Source organism: Equus caballus, chromosome 6, assembly GCF_041296265.1.
Source record: "Equus caballus isolate H_3958 breed thoroughbred chromosome 6, TB-T2T, whole genome shotgun sequence".
Lineage (NCBI taxonomy): Eukaryota > Metazoa > Chordata > Mammalia > Perissodactyla > Equidae > Equus > Equus caballus.
This window is the reverse complement of record NC_091689.1, coordinates 92,322,107-92,341,340: the sequence shown is the minus strand read 5'-3', so window position 1 is coordinate 92,341,340 and position 19,234 is coordinate 92,322,107. Positions and strand designations below refer to the sequence as shown.

The following is a 19,234-nucleotide window of genomic DNA, read 5'->3' as shown; positions in this document are numbered from 1 at the left end:
TGTTAAATTCTTTTCATGCTAGGGCATTTAATCCTCACAGCTCTTCCATGATCGGAAGTGACTTATTCCCATTGTAGAGGGAGAAAGTACTTTGCCCAGGAACACACAGGTAGAGCTAGTAATTAGCAGAAACTAAGTTTGGGCTCCGTCTGTCTGACCGTTGGGCATCTTCATGCCTTCTGCACTCTGCTGAGAACCCCCGGGGAGGAGGAAGAGAGGGTTAGGAATGGATGACTCGACACCTGCCAGGTGTTTAGCACAGGACATGACACGTGGAAGTCCTTCAAAAAATGTCAGCTGTGACTCTCCTTTGTTGATTGTCTTTGGAAATCCTTTTGAAAATGGTTCCATTGTGAGTTCTCTGAGCCAGTGGCCTTTGTGACAAGGGCTCGCTCCTTGAGAATACTTGAGAGTACTTACTTGTCCATGTTTAGTAATAGGGACCTGGTCTCTGAGTCATATTATTGGATGAGTGTGCTTGTCGTCAAGGTTTTGAGCAGGTGAGAAGGCGGGTAACTGGATAATTTAACGGTTGCAACTGAAAGCAGGGCGTGCTGCTGAAATTCAGGTGGAGTTGATTAAAAATTTGTGACTAGCGTATTTCACAAACAGAAAGAAGGAAAACAGGTTTCCCAAGTGTATGACAGAGGCACAGTATGAATTGCTTCCTTTTTTTACATCAGTTCTGTTATTGCTGCCATCTCAAGGTCACGGTCACACCTGGTATCCAGGTCGTAGCTTAAAGCTGTATCTGACGTCCACATAGGATTTTTGACTTCTGAGTCCCTAAAATTTTGTGTTTACCTGTTTTTGCAAGGGGGAAAAATCTAGATGCTTTGGTTCAATTGAGGGTAGGCTGGTAGGTTAATATAGTCCATAAATGAATTTAACTTTGCCATGTGTCTCTCCCAGGGCACATGACTCGTGATCTCTCAGGGATGGAAGCACTGGGTATTAATTTTCCATATTGAAGAGACAGGAGCTCTCCTTCCCATTGATCCTCTAACATTTCTCCCACCTGAATTTTCATCCTAACTTCAAAACTGCCCAATTCTCAAATTTAAGTGACTAAGATCCCCCCTCCCCAATGCACACACATTTTAGCAGCTCCCAACCTTTAATCCACGAAGTACTGCAAAGGAACTGAGGTTTACGGAAGTAACTTAACCAAACACTGCCATCCACCAGCTGTGACTTAACGTTCAAAAGGAAAGAACATGAAATGAGTTGATTCCTACATGGAAAATACCAGTCACAGTCCCTGGCACATAGTTAGTTCTCAACAAGGTAAGATACTATTATTACTCCACATCTAGAAAGTAGCAGAATTGATTTCTGATTTCATTCATTCATTCAACAAACATTTGTTGAGGGCCTGCTCTGTGCTATGTTCTGGGAAGATAGCCCATGTTCTTAACCACTATGCTTCATTACCTCCAGCTTAATGTCAGGGAAGATGTTTTCCCGCTTTGTAGGAAATTGGGAAATAATGTCGCCAAAGATACGATGATTCACGATCCATTGGCATTTTGTTTTTAAGTCTTCAAAATAAGCATCATGGGTAGGTATTGTTTAGATAAGGAATGCACATCTTGTAATCATTCCTCTTGATCTTAGGGTAGTGCTGACTTTCCGCTGGAGCGGAAGACAAGAAGGGAGTGTAGCTATTGGTAGAGCTCCTTACCTTTGATGACGTTATTGAATATATTAAGAGCATGATGCTCCTCAGCTTGGGAAACAAAGTTTTTCTCAATTGACTTTCAGAGGAATTAAAGGTTTCATTTACGTTTAGTAAACAGAGTGTTTGCCTCTGAAGAACAAAATCAAATATTTAAGTTGATAGAGATCAAGCTTTTTAAAGCCAAAGTAAATTGAGAAGAATCAGGACTTTCTCTTAAAGCTGTATGGAGTAAGGGATTTGAAATAATATAAAATAAGGGATGAGTTGTTTTTTTTTTTTTTTTAAGGCCGTGGCTTTAAGTTAATATGACTTTATCAGCTGGATAATAATCATATCTCTGACCAAACAGGCTTACAAGGTGGGGGCTGCTGTCTTCCCACCAAGTTGACGTGTCTGACTTTTTGATATTTCATTAGTGTCATTCACAAGCTGTATTCAACATGAAACGACAAAGTCAGGCCACCAGTGATTGCTCTGTCACAGGACTCTGGTTTTGATGAGTTATTGCAGTACAGCCTCTAAACCAAGTGCTGATAAGAATAGACACTCGATAGGAAAATAAAACAACCGAAGAGCTGAAGCAGAAAGAACTGGAAACTCACTAGTGTGAGCTCTGCCATATTTAGCTATGTGACCTTGTGCAAGTCACAGTCCTCCAGGGCCCTGAGTTTCTTATGCATCAAATAAAGTTCCTAGGGTGTCTTGCTGAAGTTACTTAGGTCAACTCTGGAGTTGAACATGCACTAAGGGAAATAGAAGATGAAGCATTTTCGGGGGCCAATGATTCGTGATTTGTATAATTAGAGTAGCTTTGTTGACTGTTGGAAAACAGCAGTGGCAGATGAGTCAGCCTGGCATGTAGCTATTGGAGATCACTGTTGCTGTTTTTGTTAAAAAAAAAAAAAAAAATTAAAAAAAAAACCTGACTACAGCATAAGTTTAGGTGCCAATGGTCAGGGCAATGCCAAGTTCCAGAAATAGCAGCTAGGATCTTGTACAGAGGACAATATGGGAGGGACACTTGCCATGAACTGGTTTTCCCAGCCAAACTTCCACTTCAGCTTTCTCTAGAGAAGACCCTCCTATGGGAAACCATGGGGGTGTAATATCACCTTCCAGTATGCAGCCCGCCCCAAACATGTTGCCTGGGAAGTCACTACCCGTGACTGGGAGGAGGCAGGCGGTGTTTCACGTCTCCTTCCTCTGCCTTGTTTTGTTTCCAGGGATGGAGAATCTCCAGACAAATGCATGTTCTGTGTCATAGGCTCCAGCTGCAAACCCCCAGTGACTTGGCCTGGGTTGAGCATGGGCTGCGGTGGATCTGAACCATCCGTTCTTCCTCCTCCTCCTGGGCACTTTCTTAGACTCCTCCAATAGACAGAGAAGCGAGGAGAGACTTCCCCTTTCTCCAAGGCCTGCACCTGAGCTTGCCTCTCTACTTATTCCGTGCTTCCCCAAACAGTCCAGCTTGGCCTGCCACAGACTGGAGAGAGTCCCCATGGTATAACAGGAAGAGCTTGGGCTGGGGGTCAAGGTCGGCCTCATTCTGAATCCCAGCTGCTCCCCTCCTGGCTGTGGAACCTGGGGAAGTTACCAAGCTCGAGCAGTCAGCGTGGTAGCATTAATAGTTGTCATGTAGATGGGTAGCCTTATTGTGTCTTCAAGAATTACGTTTTATGCTTAAACCATATGAAAATGTCCTCTCGTTAGAGGAGAGAGAGTGAAGGTGGGGCAGACAACCAGACCTTGAACACTCCCTCCCTCTATCCCCGGGAGGGTGTGATAAACACCCAAGGCAGGAGGGACCTCACGGGTCGGAGAGCATTCCCACCTCCCTGGGACAAAGATTTTCAAACTCTATAAGCAACTTTTTAAAAAAAGTTTACACAAAACTGTAATCTGTAAAGAGAGTAACAGTAGGCTTTTGTTTATGAAAATATGCTTATGTTGAAATTTATAATAAACCCAATAAGAATGATGAAGCAGTTTTGATTAATACAGAAATTTGAAATAGGGGAGATAATAGATGAGAGATGGTCTTTTTCCTAGAACACAGAGAGAGGTAATTGCAATTTTTTTTTGACAGTTCTCCTTCCAATCAAGTGATACTGGTCAATTAAAGAGAAGAGAGAGAAGGCTTATTATGCCAAAGCTGCCCAAAATATATAGACCGGCATGTGTTTGTCACATGGAACAGATGGGAGTGAACGTTTAAATTATTGCATTTTTTTTCAAGATGCTTATACATTTAAAAAATAAATTTAAAGTAAATGTTACGATGTCTGAGACATCTCCATAGAATCCCAGGGTTTGGCAGAAGACTGTGAGAAACCCTTCCTTGGATCTCACAGCTCCCAAATCTCCATTTGCTCTCCTTTCCTGCTTGGTCGTGGGGCGGATGTGTTGACTTATGGAGAGCTGTACAATTTTTAATGCAGAAAGCCATTTGATATGGAAAATGGTGACGTTCAAATGAGCTGCAGTCTGGCTGACTGTACTGTATCAGTGTCAACGGCTCATCTTGATACTGTATCTATAGTTATATAAGATGTCGCCACTGGGGGACGCTGGGGGAAGGGCACATGGGACTCTGTAGTATTTTTGCAATTTACTCTGAGTCTATAATTATTTCATAACTTAAAAGTAAAAAAAAAAATCATTTGAAAATGATTGTCTTCTACTTACCTGTTAGGAAAGAGTACAACCAGATTAATAGAGCCGCGTGCACACCACACGTGTAGTAGATTTCCATGATCTTACCTTAACAAAGTGTCTTTTCTTTCATGCTTTAGTGAATGTTTCAGTGTATGCTAATATAATTCCATTTTTAAAAAATCAGTTTACTCAAGAACATACAATACCAAGACCACGAGGTCCTGTGCATTGAGTGGGGCTTTAGCGTCGTGCCCGTTGTGGAGACCGCCTGGCTGGCCCTTGAGACAAAGCTCTCAGCTGTCTGGAAGTCACCCTGTCTGACCAGCTTGTCTGGCTTCTTCTCCAGGGTAATCAATGCTGGGAAGAGCACACACAATGAAGACCAAGCCAGCTGCGAGGTGCTCACTGTGAAGAAGAAAGTGGGGGCCATCATCTCAACCCCAAACAGGAACTCAGCCAAGAGACGGTCCTCCCTTCCCAACGGGGAGGGGCTGCAGCTGAAGGAGAATGCGGTAAGACCCTCTCAAGCCCGGTTCTCAGGTGAGGGGAGCCGCGTCCTCTGGCCCCACAGATGCTCGGCTGATCCAGTGTCCCCAGAATGGAAGAGAGAAAAGCAGTGTCCCCAGAGTTGGTGGAGTGATGGGTCTGTACCAGGGTATCATGTCACACAGTCAAAGCTGAAGGTGACACATGTGTGAAGAGCTGGCGTTTAGGTAAAGAAAACATCCACATCCTGTAGAGGTTTTGTTGCAAGAACTAGTGTAGATAATGTTTGGTGACTTTAAAGAAGTCACTTCGAGGTTTTTGTGAAGGAAGTGGTCTCTGGAAGGCTCTCACAAGGGGTGGGCATGACTCTCCCCATTGGCGTAGAGCTCTGCTGACTGCCCCTTTCTGCCCCTGTCTGTCTCTTAGAAGCGTCCACTTGGAGCCTGTGTCTGACGCTTTTCCAAATTAATATTTGTGTCACTTGGCCCGAAGCCCTTGCATCCCATGGGGCGGGCCTGCAGACTGAATGCCCTATTGACAAAGGACGGAGCGTTTCTCCTCTCTCCAGTCTCTGGAGGATAAAGCAGACACCCTCGGGAGTTCTGAAAGAGCATTCAGAAAGTATAGGGAATAATCGGCACGTGTCTATCTGCAGATTATTTAGTCCTCAGACAAGAGACATTGAATGGGATGACCCAAATGGGGCCGTTTATTCTAATAATCTTGTGGGATATTTTTGTATATAAATTTTTATAGAATTGGAGGGGATCTAGGAACCTCTTCTTAGTCTAAGAATTAGTGTCTCCTGTTTACGTGTAGAGAGTAAGAGCACTGATTTATTTTGTTAGCATTAGTTCAACTCAAGAGTTAGAAAACACAGTGACCTGTGGAGACTCGTCAGTTGTACTTGTTTTCAAGGCTGAGAGAAGCGCTGATTAGGTCTCTCACAAAGAGCCAGGGTTGAGGACTCTGATGGGCCATGCAGAACAGTGGGGGTGCAGTGCACAGGCTCTGGGCTAAGAGGTTTTGGTGCAGTCCATCGCTTATGAAGCTATTTAGTCTTGGGATAGTTATTTATTCTTTAAGCCTCTGTTTTCTCTTATGTGGAAAGGGATAAGATAGTAGCAACTACCAAATATGCTAGGGAGAGGCTGGTTGGAAGTAGGAAACCCAATAGCCCACGGAATACGTTGAGCCAGCGTCTTAATTAATAAATCCTTGATAAATGTCACTGGTTATTATCCTGAAGTCAGTCCCACTTCTGTCATTATCTGTGGATAATGCCCACTGAATTTTGTATGTTTATTCATTTGTAAATCAGAGATCACACAATTTCTTTTATACCCACTTCACAGAATTATTTTAAGGATTGCATTATTATGGAAAAAGGCTCAGAAAAAGTGAGACATTAATGATAATTGGATATGGCGTGCCAGTGACTTAATGCTGCTCTTGCCCCTGATGTTTTCCCCCTGCCACTGGAATATAAAGTGATTTCGGTGAAAATAAGTCAGTGTTGACATTAGGCCCAAGGCCAGTTGGTGATGGCATTTTTCCTTGTTGCTAAGTTCCTCCTAGAAATGGAGCCAGAAGTAACTTTGTGACTGTCTTTCCTTAAGCACAGTGAAACAAGGGCATAAGCGCTTTAGGATGGAGCCACGACTCTCCCTCTGAGGGTTCTGAATCCCTGGGGGTCCGTGCTCCGGGAGGCAGCAAGGAGTTGCGAGCAGAGCCGACACACCCTGCCCTCCCTTTCCTGCGTCAGCCACAGCAGTTTCACTTCTATCTGCCTTACATCTTTGGCTTCTTAGTAGAATTTAAAGCAAGAGGTGTGCTGCTTTTTATTTAATTTTGGGAAAATATATGTAACATAAAACTTACCGTTTTAACCATTTTTAAGGATATAGTTCGGTGGCATTAAGTACATCCATATTGTTGTGCAAACATCACTACCATCCATCTCCAGAACTTTTTCATCTTCCCAAACTGAAACTCTGTCCTCATTAAACACTAACTCTGCATTCCTCCCTCTCCCAGCCCCTGGCCACCACCATTCTACTTTCCGCCTCTATGAATCTGACTGCTCTGGGTAGCTCATATATGTGGCATCGTGCTGTATTTGTCTTTTTGTGTCTGGCTTATTTCAGTTATCATAATGTCTTCAGGGTTCATCCATGTTATAGGTGTCATAATTTCATTCCTTTTTAAGGCTGAATAATATTCCATTGTATGGATACTGTACACACCGTTTTGTTTATCCATTCATCCGTCGATGGACACTTGCTTCCATCTTTTGGCTATTGTGAATAATGCTGCTATGAACGTGGCATACAGATATCTGAGTTCCTGCTTTCACTTCTTTTGGATATATGCCCGGAGTGGAATTGCTGGATGATATGGTAACTTTATTAATTTTTTGAGGAACCTCCATACTGTTTTCCACAGCAGCTGCACCATTTAGCATTCCCACCAGCAGCGCACGAGGATTCCAATTTCTTCACATCCTTGCCAACACTGGTTAATTTCTGGTTTTTTGGGTTTTGTAATCGCCATCCTAATGGATGTGAAGTGGTATCTTGCCGTGGTTTTGTATTCCCTAATGATTGGTGATGTTGAGCATCTTGTGATGTGCTTATCGGCCAAATATATCTTCTTTAAAGAAACATTTAGTCGGGTCCTTTGCCCATTTTTAAATTAGGTTGTCTGTTTTGTTGTTGTTTGTGCTGCTTTCTAAAAGCTCGAAAACCACAATCTAGTCTGCCAGATGAATCACTGAGCACTTGCTGTGTACTAGGAACTAGATGCTGAAGATTCAGCTGGGAATGAAACCAGCAAAAATCCCTGCCTACAAGGAGCTTGCATTCACTGAGGGAGATGAACAATGAAAGTATATTGCATGGGAGGTGATCGACGCCCTGGAGAAAAAGAGGGCAGGGAAGCAGAGCTATAGGAAGTGTGAGGTGCAAGGGACGGCTCCAGAAGGCATCACTTGGGGAAGAGGTTCTAACAGCCTCGGCAACTGCAAGGACCATGAGGCAGAAACAGGCTCGATGTTCTCAGGAATCGGCAAGGAGGCTCCCATGGCCGGAGCAGAGGGTAAGGCCTGGATTGCAGGAGATGCTCTTGGAAAGGTAGTAGAGTGGAGTGAGGCAGTCTTGCTGGGCCTTGAAGGCCATTATCAGGACTTTGGCCTCTGCTCTGAATCAACAGTTTGCTAGCAGAGGACACTGGATACACTGCTTCAAAGAGGCCAGTGATTTCTCCCATCTAGGAGACATCCCTTAACTCAGATATGCTCGCACTTAGGAAGGGGTAGTGACAGTATAGGGCGCAGGGCAGGAGACAAGGAAGGCGATCTCCCTTGCCCTCCTGTGAATCTGTTCCTTCACCCACGAACATGGATGGAACACGGAGGCTGCACACGGGGCCTTGGGAATAAGGAGATGTACCCAGTACAGTTCCAGTCCTAGAGCTGAGCTGAGGAGGGAGAAAGAGCCACCAAGCAGCAGCACTACGGTGGAGTGAATTTTAGGAGAAAGATAGAAAGTCCAGGTTGTGTGGACGCCTAACTCAGATTGGCTGCTGGTGGTTTGGGGAACAGCGGAAGAGAGGGGTGGGTCAGATGAGGGAAAGCTTCCTGGAGAAAGTGGCATTTGAGCTGTCGTCTTGAAAAGTGAGTAGGAATTAAGCAAGCAAGCAAGCAAGAGAAAGGAGAGTTTCTGAGAGAGGGAACATGCATGTGCAAAGGCAGGTCAGCGTGAGAGAACCCGAGGCATGTCTTCTAGTGTTTTGGAGCACGTGGAGGGTGGCAAGACGGGAGCAGCAAGCACGTTGCACACACAAGGGCCATTTAATGCCCTAATAAGCTGGAATTTCAACCAAATGACTTTAGACAAGGGCATAAGGGAATGAAGACAGGATGGCAGTAGGGAGGCTGACTTGGGAAGGCTAGGGGGGCAAACCCAGAGGCTAAGATGCCCAGGAGTCTGGCTCACGCAGAGATATGGTTGAGAAATGATGAAAGCTTGAAATAAGGCAGTGATTAGAGCAAGGGGTAGGCTGAGAAGAGTTGATGTGAGAGACAGTTGAGGTGACAGGATGATACAGGATCAGAAGAGATGTTGTGAGAGAGACAGTTGAGATGACGGGATGATATGGGCTCAGAAGACATGACATGAGAGAAGCGTCACCAGCAGGACCAGAGGACCAACTGCATGGCGCAGGGAAGAGTTGAAGATGCCAGGTTTCAGCCAGTGGGCGCTGGTCCCTGACAGTGGACCACTAGAGAAGCCACGGGTTTAAAGGAGAGGGGATGGGCAGAAATGGTGGCTTCAGTTTTGAGTATTCTAACTTTCCAGGTGGAAGTGTTTTGTAGGAAGTTAGGAATAAGGGTTTGGGGCCCAGGAGCAAGTCCAGGGAGGCTTAGATTTCAGGAGTCACAAGTCCAAAGATGTTCCAAGAAGAGAGGGAGCTGCAGGGAAGAGAAGTAGTTATGCCGTGGGCCACAGAGAGTTCAAGAAAGATAAGGATGAAAAAATGGGCAAATACTGTTATAAGCAAGAAATGAGACAGCAGGATAAATAACAGCAGCATTATTCCATCTGTGAACATAGAGTTGACAGGCATGAAGGATGGCAAAAGGAAATGCATGGACTCCCTCCAGAATCCATGTGATTGATTTCTCCCTCTTCTCGTGACCTCTTCCTCCCCAATAAGTGTAGTAAAGTCAAAATAAATATTTCCATCAGACTTCTTTTATGTATATCACCTTTACCTTACTTGAAGATTGAAGAAAAACCTAAAGTTTCCTGTAAAATAACGTTAAATTTGCAATAAGAGGAATTACCATAGGAACTTTTCATGTGTTAGAAACATCAGTGATGTGCAGAGGAATTCAGTAGAAGCATAACTTTATATTTGATGACATTCCTTATATTGAGTGGCACTAGGGGAGCTGGGTAGCAATGAGGTGACTTAACTACAGAGAATTGTTAATTGGTATAAAGATTTTAGGGCAACTTGAAGCAATCCCTCATGCCAATTCATAGAAAATTATTTTATACTATTAGTTCAACTAATCTTTTAGCCAAAGGAGTCAAATTAAGTCTCCTGTTTTAAAACAAACTTTAAAAAAAAATTGTGGGGGGGTAGCCCCGTGGCCAAGTGATTGAGTTCGTACACTCTGCTTTGGCAGCCCGGGGTTCACTGGTTTGGATCCTGGGCATGGACCTACACACTGCTTGTCAGGCCATGCTGTGACAGCATCCCACATAGAAGAACTAGAAGGACCTACAACTGGGATAAACAACAATGTACTGGGCCTTTGGGGAGAGAAAAAAAAAAAGGAAGATTCACAACAGATGTTAGCTCAGGGCCAATCTTCCTCACCAAAAAAAAAAAGTATTAAAAAAAATTGGGGTGGAAAAAATAATATACACTATATTCTGCCTATCCTGGCTTCCATGGGGCATTTACTGAAGGAGTGGGTTTTTTCTGTGTTTCGCTGAGCTCTTGACAGCAGCGCCTTACTTATAAGAAAGAAAACACAAATTAAAATGTCTGGTTCCATCTACATATAAATAAAAATGTCAGGAGCTAAAGATGCAGTGTTCAAAAGAAGCCATAAAACTTAGAAGTGTACACATAAAAGAGTTTCAAAGTGCTCTGCCCTGTAGAATTTTAGCCTGAAGAAGTGTTAGGAGAAATGGTTGAATTAATATATTCTCCAGTACAAAATGCTCAGGAATGGAGCCAGTTTGGTTTTTTCAATTTAGAGTTTAAGTGATACAATTAGTGAAATAAGGAAATAAACATCTCTCTTTTAAGGACTAGGGAAGGGAAGTTTGGAGCTCGCTGATGAAGTGGATGTGCAGTAGAAAAGGGTATTTCCTGGGACAGGTGAGGGTGGGGCTTTCCTGTGCCTGGGTGGTGCTGGGAGTTTCTATGTGAAGAACCACAACCCCACAGTCAGGCAGGGAGGAAATAGACACTCCGTGCACTGTGCGAGGCTCTTAACATGCCTGTGCCTCCCATTGTTTGTCTGGGGACATAGAATGGGTAGCTAGGAAAGAAGGGAATCTAAAAGGCTAGCATTTCCAAAGACGCTTTCCTAAGATCGTCCCTTAGGAAAGATGCTGTAAGCTCGTTGAGGGCAACAGCTTGTCCCCAACAGCCTCCCGTCTGCCTCCCACTGAGGGCTTTTTAAGTAACCAGATCGAGAGGTGTGGGAACTCAGCACGGTCAGTAGATTTTCTTTCCACTGATGTGAGAGGCTTTAAGGAGTCTTTATAGATCATACTGATGACCATGCACAAGCAAGAAACAGCTTCTCCGAGAGTTTTTGCTTTTCATTTCTCAAGTACCTAGTCACTCCAGGAATGAGACAAGAAGAGGAGGATCCAGATGATTTCCCTGAGGAGGGAGGGAGAGTTCACTCTCAAGGGCACCTTATCACCTTAGTCTTAAGCAGTTCCTGCCTTATGTAAGATGTGTGGACAGCAGAGAGGGCATTTGGCAATAATCAGGACATTTTTTCCCCCCACATCTGACTCCCTATTTGGAACAGCTTGTTTTTGGCTGACGACTAGACTTGTGGACACATGCATTCCAAGTCTATTTCCTTAGGAGCACCCTTATGTTGTTTAATTTACTCAAAACACATCAAAGTCTGTGGCTTCAGTATCTGTTGGTTCAGCGTCTAATTACAATAACAGGAGATGGCTGTGTCTGCATCGTGGCCAAGTTCATCAGCAGGAGAGAGGAGAGCTGATTATCTTTCTCAGCAGAGGATCGCACAGCACTGTGGGAATTCAAGGCAAATAGGATCAGATTGGGGTGGGGAGAAGCAAGAAGGGAAATGAGAAGGCTGTTTCAACTCTGTGAACTGAAGATGGGCCTACTTTCCATCTGTTCTCTGTAAGAAGGACTCATTCACCCCCAGAATGTTCAATGAAGGTTGCTTGTGGTTCCGCAGTGGCAGCCCTTGTGGATATTTGGCCCTCATTTGGCAGTCGGCTTCCTGCAAAGTCCGCGATAGAAAAAGCAATAGGAGCAGCCTTTTGTTTCTCTCATTGTATTTATTACCCGAAATTTTCCCTCTTAATTAAGGTCTTTGTTCTGTGCACGTCAAGAAAACATAACCTTTCTATTTATCTACTTAGATTTTTTGAAGCAGGAGTGTAGTGGTTTCTCTCAGAATTCTTTTATCTTTCATCTCTTGGTTCCAGGGACTAGACTTCTTGCCAGTGATTAAGAAGGATGACTCCACCACCAGGAATTGTCCAGGCTGGTGTCAGTTAGAGTGACGTTACAGCGCCCTCCTCAGGGGGTGTTGTTTGACTCTGAAGACCAGGTTTGACCAAGATGTACATGGCAGCCGAGAAGGCAGCTCAAACTTGGTTCCACAGCAGATTTTCCCTCGGTGGCAAATCTTAAAGCTAAAGGAAAGCAAATGGTGCCGAGATGGAAATTTCTCCTTGTTTCCCTTGTAATCTGATTTGCCCACAGCTTTAGGTAGTGAGAACATTGGCGAGAGCAATAAACTCTTCGGATTTTTTCTTCTTCCTTTTCTTTTTTTTAAACACAATGTTCAGCATTCATGTATCAGACATGTCACTGATCTTCATGCTTTGCCGGTATCAATTCATTCATCCTCATGATACTACACAAGTATGTACCATTAGTATCTTTATTTTACTGATGAGGACAATGAGGCACAGAGCAGGGAAGCTGGAGCTTGGGTTCGACCCAGGCCGTCCAGCCTCAGAGTCTGTGCTTGTGAGAGGCTGCCTCTGTACCCACCAGCAGCTGGGAAATATGGTGGGGAAGTGGCTTCGGAAAAGTCTGAAAGAAAGGAAGACTAACTCCTAATGTTGATATGGATCATTTCAGTGTAACTTGATGCTAATGTTTTCTCGTTCCCATTATGATAGGAGTTATTTAGCAGTCTCCCCTGTCAGCTCAGAAACCGGACAACAGCTCTTACTGACTCAGGTGAAGAACAGAATGGAAATGAAATGCTTCATCATCTTACTCTCCATTGTTTCTTGCTGCATTATAGAAAGACCATTGTTTGCATGAAACCATGGCAAGAGGAAAAGCCTTCGGATTGAATGGTGATGAGGCCCAGCTCAGCCGCTCGCTAGGTGTTATGTCATGAAAGTTAGTCACCCTCATGGTGCCTCAGTTTCCTCATTGGTAAATTGGGGATAATAGTTCCCACTTCATAGGATTATTAGAATTAAATGAGTTAAAAATATGAAAAGTGCTTGAAATAGTACCTGGCATGTAGTCAGTGCTGAATTAATATTATCTGTTGTTGTTCTAACAGTGGGGTTGGCAGCTGCTTTTCGATGCTATTTTGCATTACTTACATTCTTACTGTGAACTAAATTTAGGGAGAAGTGTTTGATGTACAAAGTAATAGTCTGAGCACATTCCTGAGCTAATTTTTGAGTCTACAATAAACCACAACACATATTAGCCAAAACTGTTGTGAACTTCATACTTCCTATCCCTCAGAAATTAATATTTATTTAATAGTGTTTTAAAATATGGAACTAAATTGCCATTTAAAAGTAAAAACTAAGCTTACTAGACCCATCCTACATCTTACTGCCTCATGATGTTGGAGGAATTGAACCGAAGAAATCTGCATTTCATATTGTCAACTCCTGAGAAAGAAGCAGCCTGCTCATTTAAGTTTATGAAATTAAGGATTCTCTCCCACTCGGGAGAAAATATTTGAAGAATTTAGTCAAAAAGAGAGGGATGGTAAAAAAAAAAACCAAACTGTGCTGTGTGGGCGTGATTCAAAGTGGATAGTGAGAGAAGGGGCCGGGGAAGGACTTTCATGAAGTTACACTCAGAGATGATGAGGGATCATCTCTACTTCCTCATCGGCCCATTCTCCCTCTCGCCGTGTTACTGTTATTGTGAAGCTCAGGTGAAGACCTGGAGACTGAAAGCAGTGTGGATGGAATGCCTACAACAGATACTCCAGATTCAGAATTATCATCCTCACTGGGAGACCTTGAAAACTGGCCAGAACCTTCACAGAAATCAAGCCATGTCGTAGCTTATAGTGGGGAATCAGAGGAATGCGTGCATCTGTTGCCCCCGTGGGAAGTCAGGAATCCCTTTTCTTGGGCCATGAGAAAGGAGGGAGGCAGGCACATCCTCTGCTCAGACACTTGGGCTGTTCCTTTCATGCTGTGGATGCCGTCCCTCCTCACCTGTTCTAAATACCTGCCTTGGGGTAGGGAAGGGAAGATGCTGGAGCCAGTACTGGTGTCTTCAGAGAAGGCAGCCAGGAGGCACCACTTCCTCCCTTAGGACAACTGTTTCTAGAGTGGTAATCTCCAAACCATCAGTTAAAGACAGTTTTTTTGAGTATGTGCTCCCAATATATTTGTTCCTTTCTTACATCAACCGTACTACTCTTGATCCATCTAGTAAATATTTAATAATTATAAAATATATTAAATTTTTTAATTTTTACATAATAACACCTGACAGTTATGAAGTGTTTATCATATGCCAGGTATAGTTCTAAGTGTTTTTCGCGCAGTAACTCGTTTACTGTCTTGCTAAGTAAGAGCGGATTTCATGTTGCCGTCAGCTAATATCTCAAGGCACGGTTCCTCACTGACAACAGCGAGCGTGATTCCATATTTCAGCTGTCTCCTGGAGCATTTCAGATGCTTTTGGCTGAATTACTGCTCTTGTCAGATAGGACTAGATTGGCATTACCGAAAGGAGGCTGTGCCAGCTGTGTCATGTTCTTATTTGCTCATGTTTTCTATCAGCAGTTTCTTTGTAGGAATTTTTTACAAACCTGGTGTCCACTTTGTGGGGGATACTTTAGTTAAGAACTTAGTAATATAAGGCACACGACCACTTAGTTGGGGGCACATGTACCCAGCGATGGGTCGCAGTGTGCCAAAGCTGATGGATATGCGAAAGCTCCCGGGCTGCATGAGTGTTGCGGAGACGGCTGACTTCCCTACCACATGGGGGTGCCAGTGTCAGTCCGTATGAGAAATACCAGCATTAGGTGAGATAATATTCAAGATTCCTACTTTTCCTCTTCCATGCTGACTGTTATCCCCGTCATGTGGAGCGCGCTCGTCTGGGAGGGAGGAGCGAGGCAGGGGGTTTGCAGACGGGTAGAGCCCTGTGCAGTGAGGGAGAGAATGCGGAGCCCTGGTTTCTCTAAGCTGGTACAAGCGTGTCAAACCTCATTCCTTGGTTTTCTTTGTGTTTCCTGCCTTACGTCTCAACACTTCTGCCAGGCTCCACAGGAAACGTCTGAGGTTTTGTCTAGACTCTCCCCATCTTTGTCAGCACACCATCAGAGGGCTCCTCGTTGCCTCCGAGAAGGCTCCTGAAGGCTCTTTCGCCTGTGGGTTCCCCGGAGTTGAGGTGTACAGGATGTGGCTGTTTCAGTGGGGCTAAAATTTAGCCTACTAATTTTTGACATCCTTGATTATAATCACACCTGAAGCTGAATGGACACAGGCTACTTCTGTCAGAACTCATTTCGGCTCCTTGTTCAGAAGTAAATTTCTGTTTGGAGCAGTCTTATATTTGCTGAAAGGCCCAAGGAGAGCCCTTCTCAGGTAGAACTCATTAATTTAAGTTCTGGCATTATACGTGATCATGAAAATGGGAAAAAAGAAAATAAGCAATATTATTAAAAAGCAGATTCTAGAACTTTTCAGAAAGCAGGATGTAACATTGGGCCTGCTTTAGAGAAACCCTAAAAGAGAAACTGTGAACTTTAAACTCCCAATTTGTCACCTTCTGGAATCTTCCTTTATCTGGCTCCAGGTGTGTTCCTGAAAAGAGGTAGGAATGTGTGTGTGTTGTAAATTACACACAAGACTATTGTTTTTACAAATCAGATAATTTAGAATGAAACTGGAAAACTGCTTCAAAGTTATTCTTTTGTGAGGCGTAAGTGATGGCTGCCAAATTTAATTGTGTGGTAGGTCAGGAAGGAGCTTGATGTGGTTTTTCTTGAGGTGGAGTGCATTTCTAATTCATGTTTATCTGGAGCAAAAACAGGGGAAACGTTTGTTAAAATGTGTACTAGTAGTAATTTTGAAATTCCTTAGGTCAGGAGCATGTTACTCTAAATTTGAAGGGTCGAGCTTTGCCTCCCGGGCTGGTGCTCCAGTGATATTTGCTGACACTACCCGAGAGTGATGGAGGGTCACTGCCGAGAAGTCGTAGCAATCAGGTGATGGCCCGGACATGTATGCAATTGCTAGTAAGCCACAAACAACATAAAATAGCGCAGGCAACACTGAGTAGTGGAAGGCTGGAGAGTAGTGGAAGCCGGGGAGATTAATTACACAGGGTGTGTGTACTGGGAAGTTGGAAAGATCCCTTGACTTAGAGTCTGGAGGAGTGGTTTCAAATCCTGGTATTACCACATACCAGTAAGATTACTTAACTGTCTGTGCCCCAGTTAAACCATGGGGAAAATGGGATAAGGACACCCACTTGATGGTGGTGTTGTGGGGATTAAACACAATAGGTGGTCAGTAGATGTCCTTTGAAACTTGGACCTGCCATAGGGAAAGTAGTTGAAGAGGAATAGAAGGGACAAGAGTTGCACAGTGGAGGAGGATGAGCATCCCATGTGGCAGAGTTGAAAGGAAGGAGCTAAGGGAACCCTTGCTGCTCCCTGCCTGCTCACTGTCCACCAGGCCATTTAATAGTGGGTGTAAGTCATTACTACCACTTCTGGCTTTTTTGTTTCTCCTATATGCTGGACACAGTGCTACACACACTATTTATTTTTTGAATTGCTATACAGGATAATTAACTTTCTCCTTTTGGTATACAGTTTTATGAGTATTGACATATGCACAAATTCATAGTCACCACCATCAGGATACAGACAGTTCCGTCACTATAGATTCCTCCCTCTTTCTCTCCCATAGCCATGGTCCTCTGCACTTTTAATACCTGTTCATATTCTAGATTGTTTCCTCCAAGAGCTTGGAAACCATGATATTTTTATTCGTTCTGCCTCCCCAGTGCCCAGCAAGAGCCTGGAACGTAGGAGAGCAGACTGAGATAATTGTTAAATGAATGAATCCTTACTGTCTATGTCCTAGTTTCGTTTTGTTCTTTATCCTTGTTCTTTAATTAGGAAACAGTTGAGGGAAGTTAGAAAACTTACCCAAGAGCACATAGTAGTAAGTTCCAGAACCCAGGTTTGTCTTGATCTCAAGCCCGTGCTGTTTCCATGCTAAGCCTCTTAGGTCCTTGTGCTTCCTTGTTGCGATGCACCTGCCGAAGGCCACAGGATCAGCACTCCCCAAGCCCGGCTCCATAGCACTCCTAGCTGCAGAGGCTGCTGAGGCGTTCCTGCCCTAATGCCCCAGGGCAGCAAATGCAGCTCCTGGTCTGCCTTGGCAGGCTCCAGAATCTCGCCCCGACCTTACCTAGCCCTCAAGATCAGCCTTAATCGGGCCACTGTCCACATGGGCCTCCATATATAGTCCTCTTTTCACCTGCATTGCCTACTAGTTGTTCGCTTTTTCCAGAAAATCCTCCCTCCCTCAATCCATTATTGCCCAAGCAGGGTAACAGACAAGCATGTACAATACAATGAATGCTCCGGCAGGGTTGGGCTCAGGGTGTGGTGGGAGCTTCGAGGAGGAGGTGATGTTTAAACGAATACAGCAGGGGGTTAGGTAGAGGGCGTGGGAATAGTAGTAGTTTGCTTTATTAGGAAACCATGGCAAATGGACAGTAAGCCACAGGGACAGTGGCCCTGGAGTGACCCAGCCGGGATCACTCAGCTGACCCGTGTGGGACCTGCCATTCGGATCCAGAGCTCCTAGTCCTTAAGTCATTGTTCTTTCCCCATGACTTTCCTCTGAGTGAGGCCGCATGCTCCTCTGTTTATGGGGCTTTCAGTTGGTCATAAAAGTTTCTTCCCACCTCCGTTTGACTGTCTTTTCAGGCTGGTATTTCCCTCCTAACCGGCTCCACACTTTCATTCTTTGTTCTCTCCTAAGCCTCATAGTGTAGTTTGAATGAACCTTGAAAAACATGCATCAGTTCTGTCACTCCTGCCTCAATCAATGGTTTTTTGTTACTGTCAGGCTAAATCCAAGATCCTGCATGTGTCCTGGAGGGACTGAGTGGTCTAGCCACTACTTGCCTCTCCAGCCTTCTCTTAACCCCCTCCTTGTCCGCCTCACTCCCCATCCAGCCACATGGGCATGGTCAGTCTCCTCTTACTCATCATGCACCTTCCACCACAGGGCCTTTGCACCTGCTGTTGCTGCTGCCAGTATTCTCTCCTCTCCCCTCCTTATCTTGAGAACTTCCAAACAGCCCTCAGCCCAGTCCTCATGTCCTCAGGAACTCTCCTCCAAAATGTCCCTCTGCAGGCTGGCCTCACAGCACCAAGAACCTCTCCTGGTAGCCCTCCCCAGAATTATGATCTTACATTTATTGGTGTGATTATTTGATCAGTGTCTATCTCCCCCAGTGGATTATTAAGATCAGACCGTGTCTGAGATCTCTTTCATCCAGCATTTCTCCCACTGCCTACTTTCATGCCTGTCACACAGAGAGGCCTCAGTAAATATTTGTCGACTAAAAAAAACTGACTATTTTATCTCTCAGCGCCTAGCAGAGAATTGGTTGGAAACAAGGTTTTAAAGGGCACACAGAGTAATGAATGGCCTATGTCACCATGATTACCCAGATGCACAAGGAAAATACCGTGGGGCCCGGACTCTCCCACTCCGAAGCATGTTATGTTAACCTTGGTTTTATTTTAGTCACAAGGATGAGAAACTACTATATAGTTGGAACTTGTCATAAACTACTTTATTCTCTTTGGGGTGGTGGTAGTGGGGGGGCAGCATCCAGCAGCATTCTAACATGGCCATGAAAAAGAAATAATTATGTGATGTGGTACCCTAACCATTGCTACAATGGCAATCATTTGACAATTTGTAAATGTATTCAATCAACATCCAACATGTTGTACACCTTGAATTTACACATTGTTATATGTCAAATATATTTCAATTAAAAAAAAATAAGAGGGACCAAACGAGCTTTATTTAATGGCTTCAGCTAAATAAGGAATTCAGTATTTATTGTCGCTGGGTAGATCAGCCTGGTAGTCAGAAGTGGATGTCACATGCATCTTCTGTATTTTCTATCTCATTCCTCCACGTGGATCATAATCCAGCTCCTTTTTCCTCTAGCTAAGATCTTGCATGTTGTGTGACTTACACATGGCTTTTAAAAGGGTTCATCCTGAAATAGTCTAGAAATCACCGGGCAGGTACTAAATCTCTGGCCGATGAAGGGACACGGGCTGCCCATAACTTTAGGGTGGGAAGAGCAAACAGAGACTGTGAGTGTCAGCTG

General features: G+C 44.2%; 1 protein-coding gene across 2 annotated transcripts in view; it reads left to right on the top strand.

Annotated features, from left to right (window-relative positions):
- PPM1H (protein phosphatase, Mg2+/Mn2+ dependent 1H) overlaps positions 1-19,234 on the top strand; it is a 231,100-nt gene that overhangs the window by 83,197 nt on the left and 128,669 nt on the right. For both annotated transcript variants that reach the window (XM_023643925.2, XM_023643926.2), the window contains exon 2: positions 4,683-4,848. In XM_023643925.2, the coding sequence (XP_023499693.2) occupies positions 4,683-4,848 (166 nt within the window). The remainder of the gene's footprint in view (positions 1-4,682; positions 4,849-19,234) is intronic.